This window comes from Falco cherrug, chromosome 11 (genome assembly GCF_023634085.1).
Source record: "Falco cherrug isolate bFalChe1 chromosome 11, bFalChe1.pri, whole genome shotgun sequence".
NCBI lineage: Eukaryota > Metazoa > Chordata > Aves > Falconiformes > Falconidae > Falco > Falco cherrug.
The window spans coordinates 13,670,401-13,693,763 of record NC_073707.1 but is presented as its reverse complement, the minus strand read 5'-3'; the positions used below and the strand labels follow the sequence as shown (position 1 = coordinate 13,693,763).

Sequence of the window (23,363 nt, the reverse complement as noted above, 5' to 3'; positions counted from 1 at the left end):
TGCCAAAGATGCTCCCTACCTCCCTTCTTTGTTCTAAAATGGTCTTATTTCGGCAGAAAAGATCTGATTGATACCAAGATAAGCAATGGCAGCAACAAAACAAGAGCCATTCCCAGACTGAAGTGCCTGGTCATCTTCTGGTTTTCAGTGCCAGAATGGAAACACATTACTCTGGGTACCCCAAACCACATTTGTGAAGGCTAAAGCAATGTTGACGCCAGCTAATTTGAGAATGCTCTCAAAGTAACCAAACCCAATGCTTTTAAGTCTTCAACAAAGAATTTGATTATTTTTTTCTCCTCAAGTGACTGCAGAAACACCCTGTTTATTCCACTGCAGCCTGCGCATCCCCTTTCTCTTAGGTTTATACTAATTTCAACCAAGCCAGAATGGTATGAAGAGGTTATGCAAAAGAAATTGGGGTAAAAGAGAAAGATTTCACAAACTGATGAAAAATTATCCTTAAAACACCATGACACATTAGGAAAGAAGTGTTTTCGCAGCTGTTCTGTGCAAAGCCTATCAAAAGCAGCTCAATCAGTTATTGGGCTGAAAAAACATCAGTTTGAGATGTAACAGCGATGAACAGTCACCTACTCTCTCTTCCCTCCTCTCTCAGCATCCCAATGCCTCTGCTTCCTCAACACACAAGTTACACATAAATAATCTTGGCTTTTTTTGTTTGTTTGAAGGGTAATTCTTATTCTTAAATATTCATTTACTACAGTTAGAGAATTAACAACTACATGTTTAAATAAGTCATAGAAATACTTACAGACCAAATAATTATCATCCTCCTAGACACAGAGTGGTCAATGTTCCAGTAAATAAATGGAAGGAAAGTGATATAAAAAATCTCTTCTCCCAAAGCAGCCGAAAACTTGAACAAGTAGTAGTAGAAGTAGTTCTTCACAATATACTTCTGCGTACAACCCTGGAAATGAAAAGATTTTAGAAAGTTTTAGTGAATTAGCTATTATAGCAAGCATTTAAGATATTTTAACTGTTACAGTTCCCAGCCCTTAAACCAAATAATTTGTTGGAACAAGTGTCATGAAATGAAGTTAAATTTTTATACTAAAATGAAGGCTATAGCAATAGCTCAACTACATTTCCTGCAGACTGGAAATCTATTCAAACTAATTAAGGGTAGCAGTCACATCGACAAAGATTTTCCAAGGATCAGATCAGTCTTTCCTCCAGGGAAATCAAGTATATTTCATAAAAGGGCACCAATGCATTAATTGTGAAGTTTCTACATCTGTAGATAGAGAGCCACCATCACTTTCATTGGAAATGTGTTTTGAGATGAAGAAAGTAAACTGCAGTTACTGAAACATTTCATTTAAAAATTTGCATCAGTATAGCAGGCAAAGTTCACCCTGCTAGTCCCTGAAATTTGCCGTCAGGTGCTGCTGGCAACAGCATCCCCTGTACTGCCCTCAACACTGGGCTCTTCTGCATGCTTCTGACCCCGCGCTCCCCCTCGGTGGGATGCTCACGGGATCGCCCCGCACGGAGATGCCGCAGCCCTTATATGCAAGTTGGCTCCACAATCGCAACTGCATGAGCAGATCTGGGGGAAAACAAGGCTGCAAGTGGGCAGAGAGAAGAGCTGCCCCTGTCACCACCAAATTTTCCCTCCAATATCTTTGAATAACCACCACCAGGTTGTCTCTTTAAATATTACCAGCATATGTATTGCAAACAGTATCAGGTGACGCTGTTTGGGACTTTATTCATTTTATTAAGGTACTGACTGCACTTTTCTCTGGATTTGGCAGCCAGATGATTTCATTAGATGAACTCTACCCAACATGCTTGTTTTCTCTCTTCTATAATGGTGCACCAGCCCACCAGAGCTGGGAAGCCACTCAGCAGCACGTATTATTAAGGCCATGACTTTGGCCACTTGTGGAAAGGTCTGCTGTCTGCTATCACTGCCATTTGGGACCAGGACACCACTAAGAAGCCTCCCCCACCCTGTCAGCAGAAGCAATATGCAAGTGAATCACATTTTATATAAACACCTGTATGCTTCAGAAAATAAAGGAGAATGATGTAAAGAGGATTTTTGATTTGGGGGCAGGAGCAAGGGAGCCAATCTAGTCTCTCTCCACCTCCCCAAAAAGAAAAGTTGGCTATGTAAACATGAGATGAAAGAAATTCCTAAAGAAGAGAGCTGAGATCATGAGGGTTTCAGCACAGCCACACTAAGTTAAAGATACAGCTTTGACATAAGCTCCTAAAATTCTCCTAAAAGGAAACTATTATGCTTGGAGTTGACTGTGTAACTAATCTAGCAGAGAGAAAGTCATCCTACGTACTAGTAAGGAAAAGTAAAAATTGCCTAAGGAGTCTAGAGATGCAATTGTGACTCATTGTAAAAGCTATTAGAAGTCCCAGTCCCCTCATTTGCTTTCAGGATGAAGATGAAGCAAAGTGCATCAAGACAACAAAAGCAAGATGGAAAGAAGTTGCATCCATCCACCTATCATAGAAAAACCCCACAACTTATTTAAATTGATTTTTTGCATCAATAAACATAAAAGGTGATTCAATGCTTTTGGAACACTGGGGTTACAGGACTTTCCCCCATGTATTAGTAATAGAGGTCACAGCTGAGTTACTGGCATCCCTCTAAGACAGCGCAGCAGTATGCTACAGCTGGCCAAATGACAGAGCAATCAGTCTAAGTGTCTTGACTCTCATATGCCACTTCCAAAACACCCCCAGTGCAATTAGCAACTCTGATGCTTCTGCCTGAGATCCTGAAACCGTACTTGGTCACGCTTAACGTGCCCCAGAGAAAGCCCTCTTCTGGCATCGCTAATTCCTCAATTAAGCATAAGTCTCCAACATATTAGGAATTATGTGCTCATGTGCTTTAGATCAAAGATGATCAGACACATCCCTACAGTAACACTTTTATACTTGGAACTCATGGGATGAAGGATAAAATTTTCTAATTCCAGTAATCTGTTTTGTCAGGAAAAAAATAATTTTTCAGGTTCTAAAAGAAATCTGAGTTAAAAATATATTCCCAGGCAGACACCAGGGCCAAGACCTTCCACGTGATTTTTAAAACTTTTTCTTTATTCTTTTCCTTTTCTATCAGATATCACCCCCACCTTGTTTGGAATAGTTTTGTTTCGCTGGGTTTTGAACACTACACCAGCAGTTTCTGACAGCCCAACGTGTGAGCCAGGTGACAAACAGATGATGCCTGTGACACACAATGGTAACAAGCCCCATGCAAGGTGTCACAGAATTGCTCCACTTGATGTTAGGTCGTGTATGGTAAAAAAAACCAAAACAAACCAACAAAACCCCCATGTTTTCAATCATTGTTACCCTATAGCACTGTAAGTATGGAAAGCCCACTCCATGCACCCCGCACCCTGGCCCATGCAAGGTCCCAGCGGTCAGCTCATGTTCCCTCGTTATATCCATCGTTTCTGCAGAAAGCAAAGACAACTGTGCTTCGTCATCCCTTTTCATTCTCATTCTAACCCCAGTGCAGGAAAAAGCCATGACAATTATTGTGTGAACATTTAGCATCTTCTAACACCCTCAGAAGTTTATTCAGTCTCTACTTTTAAATAACTCTGATCCTTAGACTTGGTTATTCTTTAATGTACTGAAGTGACCTGATGCCTTCCACAACCTCTGAAGCACTTTCTGTGAGTCAGCCTCTCCATCCATCTCCATTTCTATTCCATCGGGATCACAGAGGTTTTAATGGGTGGTAATTAAGGCTGTAGGAGAAAGTCAGAATTTTTAGAATGTTTCAGAAGCAAGACGCAATAAGCCACAGCATTCGCAGACACGGAAGACAGGTAATTTCACACAAACAGCTCTACTCATCAACTATAAAATACCTTTTTTGAAAAACTTTAACTGCTTAAATTACAAGAGAGACACATGAATGTGTGAGCCTCCATAAATTAACTACTCGCCCGAAGCGCTGGCAGAGAAAATGACTGCTGTGAGCCACCCTAGTTTCACAGCCTCTGCACAGTGGCCAGGGGTGGGTCACCAGGTGCTGCCCGCCCAGCCTCCCCCGGAGCATCCCAACATCTCCCTGCGGAGCAGGAACGACAGGGCCAGCAGAGCAGCTCAAACCTCCACCATGGTGGCTCTGGGAGACACTGACACACTATGACATAGCACAGCAGGAATCCGTAATTTTAAGAAGTATGTACATCAAGAATATTTAGCCTTTACAGCTGAAGGAACAGCAGTTACATCACTAACATAATGGATTTAAAATGTATTTTTAGGCAGAGGTATACCCTCAAGAAGACTTAAAAAAAAAAAAAAAAAAGCTGTGTGAAGATACCACTCCTTTGAATTTGTAGGATCTCTCTTGTCAGAGATCAGCTTTCCCTGCCCTGTCTCTAGAGACGAGCTTTGCAGTATCAGACTTCCAAGGCTCAGAGCCTGAACCAGAGATACCATTAACCAACATTTTGTTCTCAGCTCTCAATTACTTTGGATCTTTCAGAAAATGTGCATGTTTAATTAAAGTTCTCAAAGTCCCTTGCTTCCCCTCCAACAGAATTGCCTTGCAGAAGATCAGGAACTTTCCTCCCAAAGCCCCTAGTTAATGCATTGCAATACTTCTCATTTAAGGGACCGTTCATGCTGAAAACGGGCACAAAACTTAGAGAAAGCACCAAAGACCACAAAAAGCCAAAAATTCCCATCTAGATGCTGCTGCACACAAACAATGTAAATCAGGCAACACAGTCCCTCAGGGCAGTACTGGGGGGGTGTATAACCAGTAGGAAAAAATCATTCTGTACTGCAGTATTCTGTATGAGCAGCCCGTTTTACATCACCTTCTCTATCTGTTAACTGCATCCAGTTAATACAAGAACCTTTCAAGTCACAATAAAAAAAAAATCAGAGATCAGATTTTGGAAAATAAGAAAAAAACAAAACAAAACCATGGTATCGAAGGCTTCAGCTCCTCCATCCACCCACACAGCTAAATGCCAAACAATTGCAGAGTTTTCTGAAGATCTGATGAGCAGCTGACAGCATCCAGTAACATCCCCAGCACCTATAAGTTCACCTTCCCTGGGATCACCAACACTGGAAACTCATCGCCCCAAGATGAAACAACAGGGTGGCCAGGAAAAAGGGGCTGTGCCCTGTGGGAGATCCCGGTATGGCCATCAGCCCCTCACCGGAGGAGGGGCTGGGGGCACAGGACTGGAGGTTAGGGGGTGGAGGTGCCAGCAAAAGGAGGGACACTGGCACATGGAAGACATTGCAGAGATGTCTGAAAGATGGCAGAGGGGAGGGCAGCAGCACAGAGCGCCCACAAAATGCACACACAGAGCCCCAAGGCATGAAAAACTCACTAAACCAAACTCAGATATATGTGAGCTTCCCGCTCCGTTCAAGGGCTTTTAAACAAGTAATTCTCTTTTATCCCTTCCAGAACATGACACAGCCAGCTAGCGATAGTTGTCCAGGTTTACAGTGTCCCTGTTGTTGGAGAGACACCTAGAGCTAGCTGAACTGAGGAACGCGGGGATGCAGACAAACAGAAATCAGAAAAAAAACCCTCCTTAAACACTACGAAGTTCTGACCAGCTCTGCTGTTAGCAGCAAGTGTTTGTTGACTGGCACATGAATAGGCAACATCCAACTCACAGCTGTTGCACAAGCATTTACAGTGGCAGGCACTAATGGCACCACGTGCAGGGACACGGCCATGGATCACCACGTGGTGCAGAAGGCAGGCAACTGCTGCAGGAGCGGTAACGACATGCGAGCTTCAAGGCAGGCAATCACGGTACTTTCAGTGGTCTCAGGCAAAGAGCAAGAGGGCATCTCAAAGTCAGGCAGACTTCTGGTAGCATTTCAGTAGTTTAAGCCATTCAAAGCACCAAAGGAGGCTGCTATGTAAAGCTCTCGGCAAGGTACTACAGCAGAGCAGTGGCAGCAGGACGGCTGGAAGCTGTCAGGCTGAAAGGGGACACATTTTACAGGACCAAAGAGCAGTCAAGTAGGAAACGGCAGAGGTGCATCCCAGACTCCCACCAGCACTGCCACACTGGGCACAGCACTCGCCCTGTCAACGTCTCTCACACCGTTCGTCATGTCTCACCCATCTTACACCAGCGCATCTTCATCCAGCCTGTAAAGGATGGTCGGCTGAGCCAGACACACCCCCAGCACACCGCAGCTAGGGCAGCTCCTGCACACAGTTAAGGCACTTCACTTATTCCTGAAGATTTCATTTTTTAATATTTAGGTTATTTTCCCTTCCACTCTGATCACATGGGGGATAGGCTGAATTATAGGTTGTATTTCCACATATTGCTCTTGAAATAATGTAATTACCCCTCCTTCGTTCTGTTGGAAGAACACAGGTAGATGTAACAGAATCTTCCAGGTCATTTAAATGTAAAGTGGAATAAAATAAGACCAGAGTTGACAGAGCACTTGTTTAGGCAATTAATAGGAAGAATCAATGAAGGAAAAAATTGATTATGTCATCTCCCTAAAAGAAAGCTTTGTTAATTAAAAAAAAAAAGGAAAGCCTGTAATTCTCTCTGAGAGACCTGGGGAATGGCTGCTAATGAGGCTGATGCTGCTTGTGAAGGACTACGCCTGCAGTCAGCTGGAAAGACCACCTCAGCTTTCCTGAAAGCCAGCCTAACCGAAGCCCAGCCTGGCTGGACCACCAAGGACAGGCTGCTCATGCTCCCATCACTGACAGACGTTTGTCCCCCCTGTTCTTACAGACGCCAATGGGGGAGGTTCCACCGCTTGCTCCAGGTGCTCTCGAAGTGCTTTGCTCTCCTGCTGCCCAGCCTGAAATTTTCTTACTGGGAATTTAAATCTGCCTACTTTCTTACCTACTGCAGACGACAAACAAATTGTTTCCTTCCTCTGAAGGCAGACATGAGAGTAGCTTGCTACAACTGTTCAAATAGGGCATAAACTGTCCTCTCTTCCACTGCTTCACCACCTGGTATTTCTTACAGAAGACATTTAGCATTTTCCAGACTTAACGTGCCTGTCTTGAATTACAGGGCCCAAAGAGCAGACACGACACAGTAACGCCGAAGGAACAGTCCTGCACAATTTCAGCTGTCTGCAGGCTGTTTTCAAACCAGCATGCCACCATTGAACCATGCTCAGTCTGTGATCTCCTCAAACCATTGTTTTCATTCATGAAAGCACTCCCAAGTCTATTCTTTTCCATTCTGCAGCTCAGTATTTACTACACTTGTTTGTTCAATAGGTATCTGCACCTATTGAACAGAAGTTAGTTTTCAAACATACCTTCAGCTTGACAAGACTGATTTCTGTCCCTCCTCCAGCCTACCCACAGCTCCTCCTAAACAGCATCTCCCAGGCAGCACGCCCCTCACACCGACGTTTCCAGCTACTTCCACATGGCAATGACACCTGTCCTAAAAGGCCTCTGTACTCATCGCTTTCCATCAAAAGGTGTTCTCCGTGGCACTCAAACCTGCAGGCTATTCAACTCTGTATATCCCTTTCTCAGCCGATGCCTGGAGAATTGACATCCATGATTCACAGAATCATAGAACAGTTAAGGTTGGAAGGGACCTTTAAAGGTCATCTAGTCCAATCCCCAAACTTGCAAGAGCTCCAAAGCATGAGCTGGTTAGTAAAAAGGCAAGATTAGACAATCTTCTCCACAACAGTGGTCTCGTGGTATCAGAATTATGCTTTAGCCCTGTTCTTCCAATATAATTCAGAGAAACGCAGAGAGGTCTACCTTCCACCATGGTCTTCAGACTTTTGAGCAAACACCTATACACACATTCCTGACAGGAGGGTAATGCCTTTATTTCCTTGCATGTTCTTTATGGAAAGTTGTCCCTCTCATGGTCATTCCAGTTGCCCAAGTAAATCCCCAGGCGTCCACTTCTTATGCTTTTGTTTTTAATCACCGATGTGCGTCAACAGCAGTTTCCTGCCAAGAAAGCCACACAACACCAGCCTAAGTAGGGCTGCGTGCATCTCCTTGATGAGCACTGTGAAGGCAGCTCACCTCCTCCGTTCTCCCAGCCCTGCTTTGCCAACCCAAGGTTAGGCAGGCTGGACTCGGCTGTTTCAGGTGCCCTGACAAGCGGTGGGTGAGTTTCCCACACGCTTCAGCATCCTCCTACGTTCCAGGAAGAACTGGTTGATTTGTGCAATAAGGAAACAACAGGGCAAGAGACAGGCAGGAGAGGGAAGGGCCGAAAGGAAAGGCTTCCTTCCTCCCTGTTTTACAGTGGAAGAACAGGTTTGTTTAATTGAGTTTTAATTTGCGAAAATTAGATTGCAATTTTGTGAGGTGCACCACAGAGCCTACGCCTGTAGGTGCAAGCATCCAAGGAAGTCATTCCTTAGGTTAGGTAGCTGCAGCGTCTGTGGACAGAGGCAAGAAAAAACATGAGTTAAGGACTAGAGAAAGTCTATTACAGACAATTCAGAAGGACAGGGACTGCAGCTTCAAAACGGAGATCAAATTCCTCTGAAACTCAACTGTATTTCATATCTCCAAAGGCTGAGTGTTACTTATAGCATTTTTGGATAGAAGAAGGATGTATCACGCAACAGCATCTTTCAAACTGCACAGCATTAGCTGGCCACACACGCCAGCTCCCTGCGAGCACCACCACCTCGTATTTCTGACTCCCTACCAAAACACGAGTCAGAGCATTACGAGGACCTGCATGGCTGCTAGATACCCACACAGAGATCTGGAGGAGGTGGCACAGGAAGCCCCTCAGCTCAGTTTTCCCCGGCACACCAGCTGTGAGGAGCTCCCAGCTCCTCCGCAGAAGCCTAACCTCTCCAAAGAGAGGCATGCCAGAATGGCCAAATGACTGTGGAGAACCAGGACATTGCCATTACGTTTCTTTTCAGAGCAAAAGGCTTGTTCTCATCTTAAGACTCAGGTTTAGATATTAACTACTAGATTTAACTCTTTTAGTTAATTTAACTAAAATTAACTAATAGAAAAATCCTGGAAATTTGACCCCCTGGATTAGTCCCATGTTCCCACCCAGCAGCATCACAAATCCAATCACTGGGCTTTTGCACAAAGGTCGGTCCCACAGCAGAGGTCTGTCCTGAGAGGTACAGAGCAGCAAAGCTTCTGGAAGATAAATGGGCAAAGCAACACCATACCCTTTTTCAGACACCTGACATAATTTTTTTCATCTGCTATAATCAGGCGCCAGCACAGGGAGAAGTGACTGTTTCCCCACAGGTAGTTCCAGGATTCGAGTCAAAGAGCAGTTTGCTAAGGTAGTGCCGGGCCAGGCTCTGGGTTAAGTGTGATCACAGACGCGCGAGTCCCAGGCAGACGTGCTCCTGGAAGGCAGAGACTGCGGTAAATGGGAAGACACGGGGCTCCAGTTGCAGCTGTGGCTATAGAGAGGCATGTTGGAGGACACCTCAGCAGCCTGCCTGCCCCTAGGGACGAGAGCCATAGATAAGATGTTCTCATTTCACTCCCTGCCTCATTATTAGTTGCAATTAGCACGGGCCATGCCGATGTCAGCTGTTTCCAACGGGGAAACACACAAGGAGACCGACACGTAACCCGATGTTGCCAGCAAGCGCTGCTTCAAGGATCCCTGCTGCTGCTTCAAAGCCAGGACCTCCTACACTGCTGAAGAAGTGACCCTGTGGCTGAAGCCCCCCGCACCCCAGCAGCCTCCCCACGCCAGCAACTTCAGCACCGCGCTGCTGGCACCATTTGGCAGGTGCCTGCAAGGTTTAACGCCTCCGTCTGTGCCAGTTCACTGTTGACCCTGGCACCTCGCCGGCAACACCGGCATCGCAGCCACCCTGCCATACACACCCCCTTCTCCTCCCGAGACCCCCCTTAACTTTTTCTGTCCCCTGCTTCATGCCATACATCCTGATCTACAGGCCTTACATTTGCCAGGGAACGAGTTCCTCGCTGCCAATGACTCTGAGCCCCTTCCCGTGCCAATATTTGGTCTTCGCTCTTGTGGCACAACTGCGGTGCCCAACACTGTCTTCTAAAACAAAGTACCTCGGCACTCTCCTTTTACACAGAGAAATGGCAATGGGGAACACTGAAGGTAATGCACCTAATTAAACTAAGTAGTTATAATTACATCAAGTCAAGCTAGTTGCAAAGGGGATAACAACGACCTGATCTGCTGTTACAGAATGACCACACAGCTTGGTGTGTGCCAGAACTGACAGGCTCAGGGGACTCCATTAGCAGTAGTTTACAACAGCCAGTTTTCTTCAAAAGGAAGGATTAAACGTAGTTTGTTTTCTCATCTAGTAATAAATATTCAAAAACATGTTAACAGTAATAAATTAGCAATGTAACTCTATATTAAAGCATTCATGTACCTCTAAAACTAGACCAGTAGCAGTTTACCTTGGAAAAATAAGTTACAGGTGCCAACTACACTGAGCTGGTATGAAGCCCTATAAAGCAGGATCTTGAATAGCCATTTTCAAATAAAATCTCATTGTTTAAACAACACTACCTGTACATTCCAGATCTCAGATTTACTTGCCATAGCAGCCAACAGGCACCTTCCATCGCCCAGATGACCCATAAATATTCCCTGCAGAGCGTACAGGCGAGGTAAAGTAAAAGAACTGTCTGTCCAAAGGAATTTTCCAGGGAGAATAGATTTTGTCTGGCTCCTCGCCCATTAAACCTACCCCTGTTCTCCAGAGACCCAAAGGAGAAAATGACAGCAGATGAGCTTTTAGTCTTCTGGTTGATATCTGAGCTAATAGCCTAAGACATTCAGCAGAATTATAAAACAGTAAGTGGCTCACCTCCAAACACTGGAATTAATCCTAGGATCCTGACAGCTTCTCATTATGAGGTCCAGCGGCCTCCAGAAGGATGACTCAGGCAGGGAGCTGGGAAGTGCTGAGTCACAAAGCACCTGACCATTGGCGTAAGGGCTCAGGCTCCAGCCGCAGCCCCTCGCATGCCCCCTGCACCGCCACCCACTGCACCCGAAGCAGCTCCCCCTACACCAGGCACCACGCACAATACCTGTTACAATCAGCGAGCGAAGTTTCACAAACTTTTGTCAGCATCAGGTGTTTCTGCAGCAAGATCTAGCAGATGACTAGACACCAGTAGCAAATGGCACGTGCCTGGCTTTGCTGCCTGCTCTCCAGAAGGGACACTGGTCTTCTCCTGGAGGAGCAGCAAACCCAGCGCTAGCAGGTCTCCACAGGGTACACAGGGTTGCCACCCACTGCTTGAATCTGGGATGCAACTGTACTGTCATCTTCCAAAGGACCATCCCTCACAGGGCTGGCCAAAACCATCCCATGAAACTGCCTCGTTCATACGGACCAACAGCATCTCTTACCAGCTGCTTTCCATTGGGAACCTTAAACCAAAAATCGGACACATGCAAGACAGGGAAGCTCCCTCGGCAGCCGCACTGGGCAGGGCAGAGCTAAGCACCAAGTACCACAGCAGCAGGAGTGATGCAGAGGAACGAGGAACGTAAGACTTGCGCTTACCTATCGAAATAAGAAACTGAACCTCACGTTTCTCCAGCTGCAGCTCCAAACCAGGGGACTTCCAAAAGTTCAGCTATGTTCTCTAGGAGGACAAAGCACTAGCACTTGAGGCAGCAATGCCTTGCTGCCAGCTCTCCTAATGGTGCCTGTGGGCCTTCCTCACAAGGGTTTGTCGCACCTGCTGAACCTACCTCAGCTACTGCCAACTTAACGCTGCGTGGAAAGCAAAACAATGTGAAACTGAGTAAGGCAGTAATATGATTTCAAAAGCAAGGCTGTGAGGCTGATGCAAAAATCTACTGCAAGGGAACACCACAGAAGAGCGACCTTGACTCAAGCTCTAGAGCAAGACTACTCCAAATTAAGCAGGCATGCCATCACAGCAACAGCAGTGCTGTATTCGATGTCATGCCAGTAATCAACTACATTTTCAGGGACTGCAACACATCAGAGATGCATACACAGTTTTTACCTACCTTTTCCATTCCTGCTACCATCATCTTGCTGTTACCCTGGTTATTCACCTCCTCACCTAACAAGCAAGAGCTATACAATCACTAAACATCATTTGTAAACACTGCACCAGTTCGGAGCAGTTCTGACAGTTAAGGTATAACTACAGTGTAAATATGAACTGTACTCTTTTAAAGGCAGAAAGATAAGATCTCAGGGATGATAAAGCATCTGGAAAAAGGAAGAGTGAAGAAAAAAACAAACAAATCTCTACAGAGAACTTTGAATAAAAGAAATTTTTTTTATTTTGTCCCCTTTAATTCAGGTTATCAATTTCATCAGCAAAAGTCCATCAGGAGGTTAGATAAGCAAGACTCCACTTTTTAAATACATGTACCATTTATTTGGCTGCTTACTAAAACACTGGAGAAGTCTTCAGAAAGTTAAGTCAGAATTTTTAAGTGGGCAATTCTAGGACTTCATACAGAGCATCAGGAAAAGAAATCTTTCAGGCAGCTTCAGAAATAAACTCCCTGCAAATCAAATATTAGAAAGGAATACAGAAAGCAAAGTAGTATTAGCTAGAGACAGGATAATTACAGGAAGTTACTGTCTTGTCTTCTGTAGTAATAAAATCTGACAGCTCCTTCACTAAAAGCCCATGGGTCCAATACCAAGTCCAAGTCAGGGCATAAATCCAGCTAGAGTGTTAGACTAGCACCGTTTTATAGCACGCTCATATAGCTGAGTTTTCACTTGAGGTAATAAAAAGTGCTTCTATCTGGTAACCAAGGGAACATCAAGAACACAAGCTAGGCAACTGATTCAATATTTAAGAAACACATGCAGCCCTCACCATCACATCTAAGTATGTCGTTCCTTGTCTCGTCATTTCAGGGCAGCTCCTGTGGAGCAGACAGGACTGAATTATAAAGATTCAGAAATAACAGCCACTCATTGCACTGCTGACCACTGTAACGAGGCCTTGCTGACTTGTTTTAAAAAACCAAACCAAACCAACATATAATCTGGAGGTTATACATAAAAGATGACACTGATACGTCACAAGCAGCACCACTGGCAACAAACACATGCAGGTAATTAAAGGCCTCCTTCTCCCAGATGAAGAGCTGTCCTGTCTCGTTACCCTCTTCTCTCCACACAGTATGGCATCCATCCCTACCAGGCATGTCCATCCCCTCCCAAACCACCACCAGGTGCCAGCCCTCAGCTCCCTTTCCCCAGAGTCTCTCCAGCCCGGCCACCTCTGCATGTGATCCAGCCCACATCAGCTGCAGGGGCCCTGAGAGCTGAAGCAAAAGGAAGGGGGAATGTCCTGGAGAGATGGAGCCACGGCAGACCCAGCATCTGGCCAACTGTTCATGTCTTCCTCACTCAGTCGTGCAATATACTCTGTGTTCGCAGGTATAACTACTGAGCATCGAAGAACTTCAGAAGGAGAACCAGAAAACCTTTGTCTTTACTGCCACAACGCAGTGCTCTTAAAGTAATATGAAAGTTACTACCACATAGAAACCGTCTGTCCTGATAATATGGACTTTGAACCTCCCCCGCTTCAGAAGGGATGCTCAAGCTGAGCAGAGCACCACCCAAGGTTACCAGGAGTGAGACACAAGGGCAGTGCTTAAGCACCTTTCTGCAAACGCATACAGCTAGGAGCAAAAAAATACCACTGCCCACAGAGAGTTTACAACCAAGGACTTTGCTGTGTGCATTGGATTCCTAAACCCACTTCTCTGCAGATACATCAGGGCAGCCCCAGTTCATTTAGCAACAGGGCAGTGAGTATGGGGTTTGGGATACGGAAAACCTAAAGTCCCTTTTTGCATCTCCTGGCAGGCTGCAGAAGACCCTTTCTGTAAAAATTAATTTTCACAGGAGCAGAGAATCTATCTTCATAATTCTAGCACTTCACTGAAACACTGCTCAAGCCATTACTCCCATCTCCATTTCCTTCGGGTTTGAATCCAGCTTCCATGTGTTTCAGAAGTGAGCGTCCTAATTATGTGGAACCAAACCCTTCTGCTTCTGTCTCGAGGTCTCGTGGAGTCTCACCCAGGAGAGACTCAGCCTTAAAACAAAGGCAGTTACGTCTTAGTTTGTGAAACACAAAACAACCGGCTAAAGGTAAAGCGAACGGCTGCAATCACAGAACATTAACTTGGACAGGACTTCAGTATCAACACGGTGACATCAACTATGTCACTCCTCAAATCAGTAGTGAAACCAAGTCTTTCAGTGAATTCACTGTGTAATTTACCAAAAATAGTTTACTGGAGTTGGGAAGCGAACAGGCTGCAGGACTGTCCCACCTGTCCTCATCCTTTACTGGAGAGAGAGTCGAGCAGTGGCCGATGAAGAATTTTAGATGCTTGAAAGGGGACCTCAAGCACTAGATGTAGCACAGGGAAGGGTGAAACAGGACGGAAGGGGCGGCAGTCGCAGCGCTCAGGCCGGCCCGTGTGTATTTTGCAGGTAGCGCCTGCGAGCCCGTTGTCACACCTCCCTGCGAACGGCACCGCGAAGCGATCTTAATGAGTTCTTGCCATCACAGCCGGAGAAAAAGCAGGTCATCCAGCCTGTACACACGGCTTGCGTCATGCCCTTCCCCGCTCCCTTCCCAAGGGAATGACACGGAACGCCGGGTCGTGCGCGGCCCGCGGCAGCGCAGCCCGGACCCCCGACACCCCCCGGCAGCGACCCGGAGCCGCTTCCCAGCCGCTGCCCACGGGAACACTGGCATCCCGGGGGGCAGCGCTGCGGAACGCCGCCATCCCGGGGCGGGGGCGTGGGGGAAGGGGGCTGCGCTCCGCCAGGCGCCTCCGAAGGCAGGGCCCGGCACACACCCACCGCCTCGCTGCGGGGGCGCTAGCGATGGGGGAGGTGCGGTGAGCCCCCCCGAGCTCCCCCCGCGGCGGAGCCGGGATGAAGGCACGGCGCAGCGCTCGCCGGCACCGCCCCCCCTCCATCCCCACCCCGGGGCAGGCGGGGGGCTGCGGCAGGAGCCCCCCCAGGGAGCCCCGGCGCGCACGGCCGCGGGCGGCTCTGCTGACTCACAGTCCGGCCCGGCCCGGCCGCCCCCCGCCGCACTCACCTGCGGGCCGCAGCCGCTCCGCAACCCGCCGGGGGGGCCGCGGCCACGGGCTGCCAGGCGGCGCGGCGCGGCCGCGCCGTTACAGGCGCCGCGGTCCCGGGGCCCCTCCGCGGGGTCGCCGCCGCCCTCCTCGCCGGCGGGGAAGAGCCCGCAGCAGCGCTGGAAGCGCGCCACGGGCTGGGAGCCGCGCAGGGTGCCCAGCAGCCGGGCCATGCTGCCGGCAGCGCCGCCGCCACCACCCGCCCGGCGCCCGGCGGCCCCGCGGCCACGGCCAGGTGCGCCCGCCCCGCCCCGCCCCGCCCCGCCCCGCACAGGTGCGGTGCCCGCCAGCGCCCTCTGCCGGCCGGGCCGTGCGCCTGCCCCCGCGCTGCCGGGGTACCCCGGCCGGCCCCCGCCCGGCGGCGGCGGGAAATTCAGTGCGGTTTTTTTTTTAAATGGCTGTATAATTTATTAGGTGCACCCATAAGCAGCTGGGAAACTTTTCTGTTCTTTTTCCTGTTTCTCAGATACATGAAACATCCACAAGGGTAGCATTTCAATTAAAAATTGCATTTATATTGCTTAATTCCTTCTACATAGACTGACTTCCGTACAGCTGGATGAGTTCGGTCCATAGTGCCTTCACGGTTATTGTCATTGTATTACAGACAGACCCTTCAAAACGATTTCATTCTTATTTTGTCCCCCTATGTGGCGACACGCACAAGAGTTTTTAACACGTTCATCTGAAGAGTAAAACTGCTGCCCCGCTGGTGCGGCTGGGAGTTCTGCTGCTGATGGCAGTGAGACAGGAGCTCATCCAGGGACACAGCGGAAAGAAAGAATGCAGGAATGAATGTGCATGGCCAGCACTGGCACTCTGTAGGTATTTTAAAACTTCTCTTTGCCAACCACAAGTCAATATTTATCTGATCTGCCTACATACCTGTGTCTCCCCATTGTCATTATAATACTTCCCAAGTATTAAAATAGAACTAACAGCTTGTAGCCAGCTTCTACCTAATTCTTCTTCAGGCAGACACCTAGGTTAGTGGGAGTGTGCCTCAGCAGCCGGCCAATAAGAATTCAGGATGACTGAGATTTCTTTTCCAAACTTACTCTAAACCTAATAAAGCCCCCAAAATAAAAAATTAAAATAAAATAAATAAATATTTTTAAAAAAGCTGGGAGGGGATTTCTACCTAGTGTTAATTTTAATCCGCCTTGTCCATGTCTTTGAGCACTCCAGCTCTTGGTTTGTCTTGAGGCTTCCAAGAAAGCCACAGAGGGTATGGGAGGAAACTGCTTTGAAGAGTTTACCCTTTTCTTGGCATTAGCCCTTAGATTACGTTAGTAGATTGTTTTAGCAGAGGCGTTTGCACACAACAGCTACGTGCAGGTTTACCCCTGTATTTCCTTACGCCAGCTTGAGTAGTAAAGTGCTGGATAAAGCCAGGCCTGGGACCCTCCTGCTGCTCTGTGGGATGGGAACACCAGAGCAAGCCAGCCCTCCCACCTCACAAGGGAATCCGCACGCGGATACGAACCCCTGGGGAATGGGGGGAAAAGCAAAGCTGGAATTGCAATGTCACTGAAAAAAAAATGCAACCCCGGGTCTGAAGCATGCCTGAAGGATCTTTAAGCACCCCTTAAGTCAAGACTGCAGTAACCCTTTGCAAAATCAGGCTGCATGCGTAAGGGATGCTGCCTGTCATTCCTAGCTTAGAAATGAGCTGGCCCTAATTAGGTTGGTGGCGTGGGGACATTTTACAAAGGTGCTTGGGGGCCCAGGGGTGCAAATATCCAGCTAAAGGGATTTGTGGAAAACCTGGAGAGGCAAGATGCCTAACACTCATTAAATCAATATAAGCAATTATAAGTGGTACATAAGCCAATGATGGCACAATTCGGGCTGCCTGATGGCCCCATCCCAGACACGCTCATTTCCAGGCATGCTGCTGGCAATTCCGCCCCTGGCCTGTCAGGTACCTAACAGGTACGGGCACAGCTGCAGGATGCAGGGGCGCAGCTTTGGGAAGAGGGAAGCACAGGTACTTCCAGGATGGCCCAGAGGATCGTAGGAAGGACTGTAGCATATCAGCAGGAGGTGTCTGCACCACGAAGAGGATGGAGGGTTTGAGGAGAGAACCGAGGGCAGAAGAATGACTGTTGCAGTGGGAATTGCCTAGTAATACAGAGCAAAAATCTATAGGAAGTTTGTTTTATCATTTGCACTGCTCAGGGAACAACTTGTTTATTCTTGCTCGAACCGAGAGTATGAATCATTCCTCTTCTATTCCTCTTTCAGAACAATGCTCTAATCACATTTTCCTGAGACCTACCTCTGATGGCCAAGAAAAATACTCAAGGTTTGGCTCCTTGAAAGATTTGCTTTAGAAAAAAAATCTCAAAAGTAAACAAATGAAAAATTCAAGAGCTGTCCCGGCCCATACAGATTTTCTGACATTTAGAAAGGCAGTTTTCTGTAAAACCAGTGGAAAAAACATCACTACAAAGGACTAGATGAATAGCATTCTGAGAGTGTTTAAAAGAAGCTATTTATAAACTGTCCAGCTACAAAACCCGTTTTTAAAGCTTTAGCTGGTGAAACTACCTCATCTAAGGCCAAAATATCTCACTAATAGCTGGTCAGCATTCAGCTATGTTTTCACAAGGGAAGAAAATCACCTCTGGGCTGAGGATAAGCATGGAAGATGAGGATACAAAGGACAACTTTTGAGAAAGCTGAAAATAGTGCCTTATGCTGAAGGCATTTCCTTAACAACAACGGGTGTCACTGTCATGACGGTGGATAATTTTGCCTCCAGCATCAACAAAGCTAACAGCAAAGTACAAATTCCACGACTGGGGGTGGAAAATGATGCTAGGAGAACACAGCTCAGTTTTCGAATGCCAGCGTGAGTTTGCAATCCTGACATCCAGACAAGTCTTGTTTTGACTTGTAAGCCGAGGGAATGGGTCTGGAGGAGCAAATACGAGCATGACTTTTACCATCGCTCTGCAGACAGCAACCGCGTTTCGCTGCAGAAGATTGTACTTCGAGTTACTTCAGCTGACAGCCCTTTGAGGTGGCGGCAGGTTGTTAGTTATACACACAAATGTCAGAGCTGCAGTTTTCTAAGCCAAAAAACACTGGGATGATGTGAACGTGGACAAACCGAAGCCTCGGCTGAAACTGCCGTAGAGCAGGCACAGTCACTGCGTTATGAGATGTCACTGGTATCAGGGGAAGGGACTCGCTAGTACCTTTGATACCAAGGGGTGATGGAGGTTTGGCAGGGCAGAGCTACAAACACCAGCACGTTGGGACTGGGGACCACAGAGCCTGATGGTGGGATGTGGGATGTGCCAGAGGGAGGGGTGGCACTCAGGGTTCTGCTGCAATCCCTCTTCTTCAGCATTTGAAGATACTTATGGCTAGACGCAGAAATCCTTTGGCCAGGCAGTGAAGACAGAAGTCCCACCAACTCATCAGTATCACAGCACGTTGTATTTGAACAGGTTTTGAACAGATTTTCTTTCCCAGCTTTATGCCATACGTTTTCACTATCCTCAGTCATTTTCTCAATGTACTTAGAGCCCAACAATTCCATCTTCCTTCGCTATTTCTTGGCAATTTGCATTTTTCACTGTTTATGATGCAGAAGAAACCATTAAAATCTGTATGTTTGAAAAGTTCCGACTATTCTTTTTATAAGATTCCTGCATTTTCATTTTATTTAGTTGACATGTTACTGAAGACATTATTTTGGATCTGAGACTTTTGTACCGAATGTCAGACCCAACCACCCACTAACCTCACAGGGAACAAAATGGAGCTTTCTCAGCTTAGCTGGAAGAACTTAAGATTTTGAAGTATAGTGGAGAGATGGCGAATATCTGTAGAAGGTACCCTTGGAAACTGATGCATGAGAGACCATGCTTTTCACAGCACTGGAATCTTTTGCTTTTGATTTAATGCATATCAAAGCTCAAAAAAAATCACTTTGAATAAATTTTCCAAACACAATACATTTTGAGGAAATTTCCTTAGAAAAAAATTTTTTGCAACATAGGTCAATACAGAAAGAATCCCACCGGGCTTGGCTCTGCAGCAGTAGGAACGGTCTTGTGTCTTCAATGTAAAGCCATGGATAGGTGCAATTTTCATTGAACCTCTCCCAGATTTGATCTCCATTTGAGATGTAACGACAGAAAACCTGCTTGATTTGGTACAACAGGAGTCCACACAGCTGTAATGGGTCTTAAGCCTGCACGCTTTGTATGCCTTTTCTGACTGTGAGAAAATGTTTGCTATGCAAATATCTTTATTTTAACTGAGCAGTATAGCTAGATTGGAACACGCCTCTGTAGTACCTCCACAGCCTTCAACACACTGAGCACACGCGGATTGTCTTTGCACAGATGGTCTTAAAAAGGTAATGCTCCAGCACAGGGTATGTGCGAAATATATCGGTCCTTTAGGGTCCCAGCTGCTCATCAACTCCCATAACCTTAGGCAAGGGAAGAAATGGAATTGTAGACCCACATTTTTATAATTCTCACATAATTTTATGGCAAAATCCTTATTTTATATATAGTCATATTTTCAGTTTTAGAGAATGTAAGTACAAAAGCAAAGTGAATTTGGGAACTTGGGAAGATGAAAGCATCCCCAAAAACTGCAAGAAAGAGAATATGCTGAAGCTGCAGCTGCTGTCTCGGGTAGGAATAATTAACTTTTCTGTTTGCAGTGTAAGTAACCAGATAATGGTATGTAATTGCTTATGATTTGCACTGCTTGAAATGGTATTGCTAATTTCCAGTGATGATTAGCATGTCATTTAAATAATTATTCTGCACCATATCACTTGGACACTTCAATTGCACGCACATCTACTGTGAAATTTCTAGAGGTGTTCTCAACATTTCTGGCTATTTGTAGGCTATACCATACCTTGGCTGTTTCAGTGTTTTGGGAAATAACAGCAGACAAGAAATTGATAATGCTCTGTTTAAATACCGAATTTAACCCCTAAGAAATTTTAAAAGCCTGACTGTCATTAGAGTTGACCTGTCTGATTTTATTTGCAATACCACATACTATTTCTGGAAAAAAATCTGATTGTCTCAAGAGCAGTCTAGGCTTAAATTGGTGAAAATATCTCTGGGTTGAGTTTTGTCTTGATGTACTTGAAACCATGGAAAGGGTTTCGAGTTGTTTTTTTTTTTACAGCAGCTCCCTTGCCGCTGCCTGGTGCATCTCTGCTTACAGCAGCCAGTGCCTGGACTGAAAGGACAGCACAAAGACAAGGGAATTGGGCAGCCTCTGTAAATCACCCCTGTGAAAGGACCTGGGAAGGTCTCTGCTAGCAGTGACCAGCTCCTGGGCCGTTATAAGCAGCATCCCTGGAGAGGGGCAGCCTGACAGTACACCTTTGCTGTAGGGACGCAGACCCTGCTGGAAGGGCTCGGCTGAACAAACACCCTTTCTCTGTGCTTGTTTTACCCTGAGACATCTTCTGGCATGCTCTGTTGAACAAATCCTCATTCAGCCTGTGAAAAAAATGATGACAACACAACAGTTCCCGAGTAATTATTATCGAATACAGCATAATACCCTACTTTTTACAAGTTCCCTGTCTTTGAGGCAAGCTCTGTCTCCAGAGAGGCGGGTTTTGCTCTGAGCCCATGTGTGCAGAAGGGAGCCTGAACACGGCACGTTGTCCTTAAGCAGCCAGCTGCTAACAGGCACCTCACACCCAGCATGTACAACACCAAGCGAAAACGGTTGGAAAGGAGCTGCTGATTGTAATCACATCCCTTTTCTGAAGGAAAAGTACTGGATACTCACTACTGCTGGGGAGCAGCAATTCGTCTCACCCTGGCAGACACCACACCAAACGCCCTCTGTGCACTGCATGTTTTTTCCATGGTTCTCCATCCTGTTCAGAGCAGAGGATGGATTTGAAAGCTGGGTACCTCTCCATCCTGCCCTTTGACAGCTTCTCCTTAGGGACACTTCACATGAAACCTCCTGCCATCATTTTTTAAGCTACAGCATTGTTTTCTAAATGTTTGTCACTGCCTGATGACAGCATGAGTCACTACTGTCAGACACTTGTTAGGAATGCAACAGGCTGAGGTTATTTTGCTTTCTTCTAAACTCTGTTTATTTGCGGGATGGAGCTGAGCATTGCCAATGCAAGTCAACCTGGCCATCAGGATTGTTCAGCACCTGCAGAGACTCAGCCAACAAAAAGTATCCTGAGAAGGGCAACAGTGGCTTTTGCTGGGAGCTGTTGACTTGTTAATTTATTTTGTTTCCAGGCAGTTTATGAGTTTCAACAAAAAGTCTGTTCTGGAGTTAACAGGCCAGAGAAGGAAGGGTGGGAGTGGAAAATGAGCAATGAAATGGACTGAGGCTAGTGCAGCCAGTTCATAGATTTATTTTGTTTGTATGCAGGAACTTTGGGTAACTAACGTTTTTGCAACCACTAAAAAACATACTCAGTCAATTCATTCAACTGTGAAGAACTTTGAAATTCTCTACTTTTCATTCTACTGCCACCCACATTACAGATGCCAGCCTAAAACCATAATTAGCTTTTGGGGTTTTTGCTTTATTTCTACTATTTACATGACAAACCTTAATGTCATTGATCCTATTTTAAAGACAGCAAAAAATCCCACACCCATATGTCAACGCTTTAACATTGATTGACTGGCAGTAAACCAAGGAGGATATATATGTACATTTTATGGTATAGTAGATAGAAACAATCATTAGGAGGTCTGAGAGCACTTGCCTTGATTCATTAGAAATAACACAAGTCATCCGCTTCAAACACTGGAAGCTACGAAATTAACTGTACAGGGCAGTAAGAAAAACCCTTTTATATTCTGGGAATTTGCCCTGTTTCTAGCAATTAATACTCACCTGCTGATGAGGCAAGGGTACTGCTATTCTTGCATTTGGATAAGTAAAGTTGAGATTACTATTTCTTCCAGGTGTGACCAGCATATTTCCAGAGCATCAGGTGGTCCTGCCCTTGCCTTCTGAAACAGTTTGCAACCCCTTAAAAAGTGACCATTTCCAGACCAGGAGAAGAAAGGAAGGAAAAGGGATTCATAAGGAAGACAGAAATACAGGGCTACCCTGCACTTACAGACCCCGTTGTGGAGACACCACTGAATTCTGACCCAGGCAGACTGAGGAGATGGCTTGCTTGGGCAGCTCCCTCATCCCTGTTAAGAATGGAGTTATAATGGATCCTCCACCTCTACTAACTCACGGTAGGAGTGATTTTCTACTATGCCTTACTCTCAAAGCACACATTTTGCTGTTGAAATGTATTTAAATATCACCAAATGGCAGGCATTTTCAGTATTTTTTTGCAGGAGAGAAACGTGGCCAACTTGTTCATCTCCCTTTAATGCAAACTCTATCAACTGTCTGTACAGCTATTTTAATAAACCTCAGATTTAACTATTTTGGTAAAAATCTGTTCTCCGCATCAAATTGTTGAATACCAGATATCATCCGAGAGGTGACCGATCACACCTGACAGGAGCTGCTGCACCCTCTGACTGGGAGGATGGATGTTACAGCGCTGCAGCCTGGCCTGGGGCTCTCCCATGGACACTAAGACTTGAGACATCTGTTGATTGTTTTAGAGAGGATAGCCATGCCCACCCTGTTCTCTCTATTGGTTTGTGCTCATGTGGGGAATATGCATTCCTTTGAAAGACAGTGGTAGCACTATCATTTTTGACCATCCACCATAGATCATCCATCTGGTTGGCAGATTTCCTGGCAACAGCTGAAGAGAAAATCATGTTTTAACTCCTTTTCTAAGCAGTTATTAGGTCTCTAACAGTGCAAGAGTTGAGAGAAGTTGCATTCCAGGGGTGCTTTCTTCCATTAGCATCTACAAATCCAAGCCACAACCATAAGTCAATGTCCGTGCTTCTGGCAGAATTCATACAGAAACTGTGGATGAGCTTCTGAAATCTTATTTGAAGCCTCAGAGAATCAAAGAGACAAGACTATAGAAATAAATAAAACAAAAATATTGATCCAAATACATTGGGTACAAGCATTTCTCTGAGATTACGGGATGAGGTTTTGAGGACAGAAGTGTCCCAGAAACCTGAAGTGGCCCTAAGAAAATAGGGTATTTTTCTCTCTACACAAAAAAAGTCAGTATAGATCACATCTCCCAAAATGAGATATATGATGATTTCTAGCATGAAAAATGAATTGCCTCTTCTGCTGTTGATA

The 23,363-nt window shown here is 46.1% G+C and overlaps 1 protein-coding gene across 1 annotated transcript in view; it reads right to left on the bottom strand.

The window, feature by feature from the left end:
• Positions 1-15,348, bottom strand: part of SGPP2 (sphingosine-1-phosphate phosphatase 2) — a 42,075-nt gene extending 26,727 nt beyond the window's left edge. The window contains exons 1-2 of the mRNA XM_055724088.1: positions 15,101-15,348; positions 776-934 (exon numbers count right to left, since the gene is read on the bottom strand). Coding sequence (XP_055580063.1) covers positions 776-934; positions 15,101-15,313 — 372 coding nt within the window. The 5' untranslated portion in view covers positions 15,314-15,348. The remainder of the gene's footprint in view (positions 1-775; positions 935-15,100) is intronic.
• Positions 15,349-23,363: the final 8,015 nt, after the last annotated feature.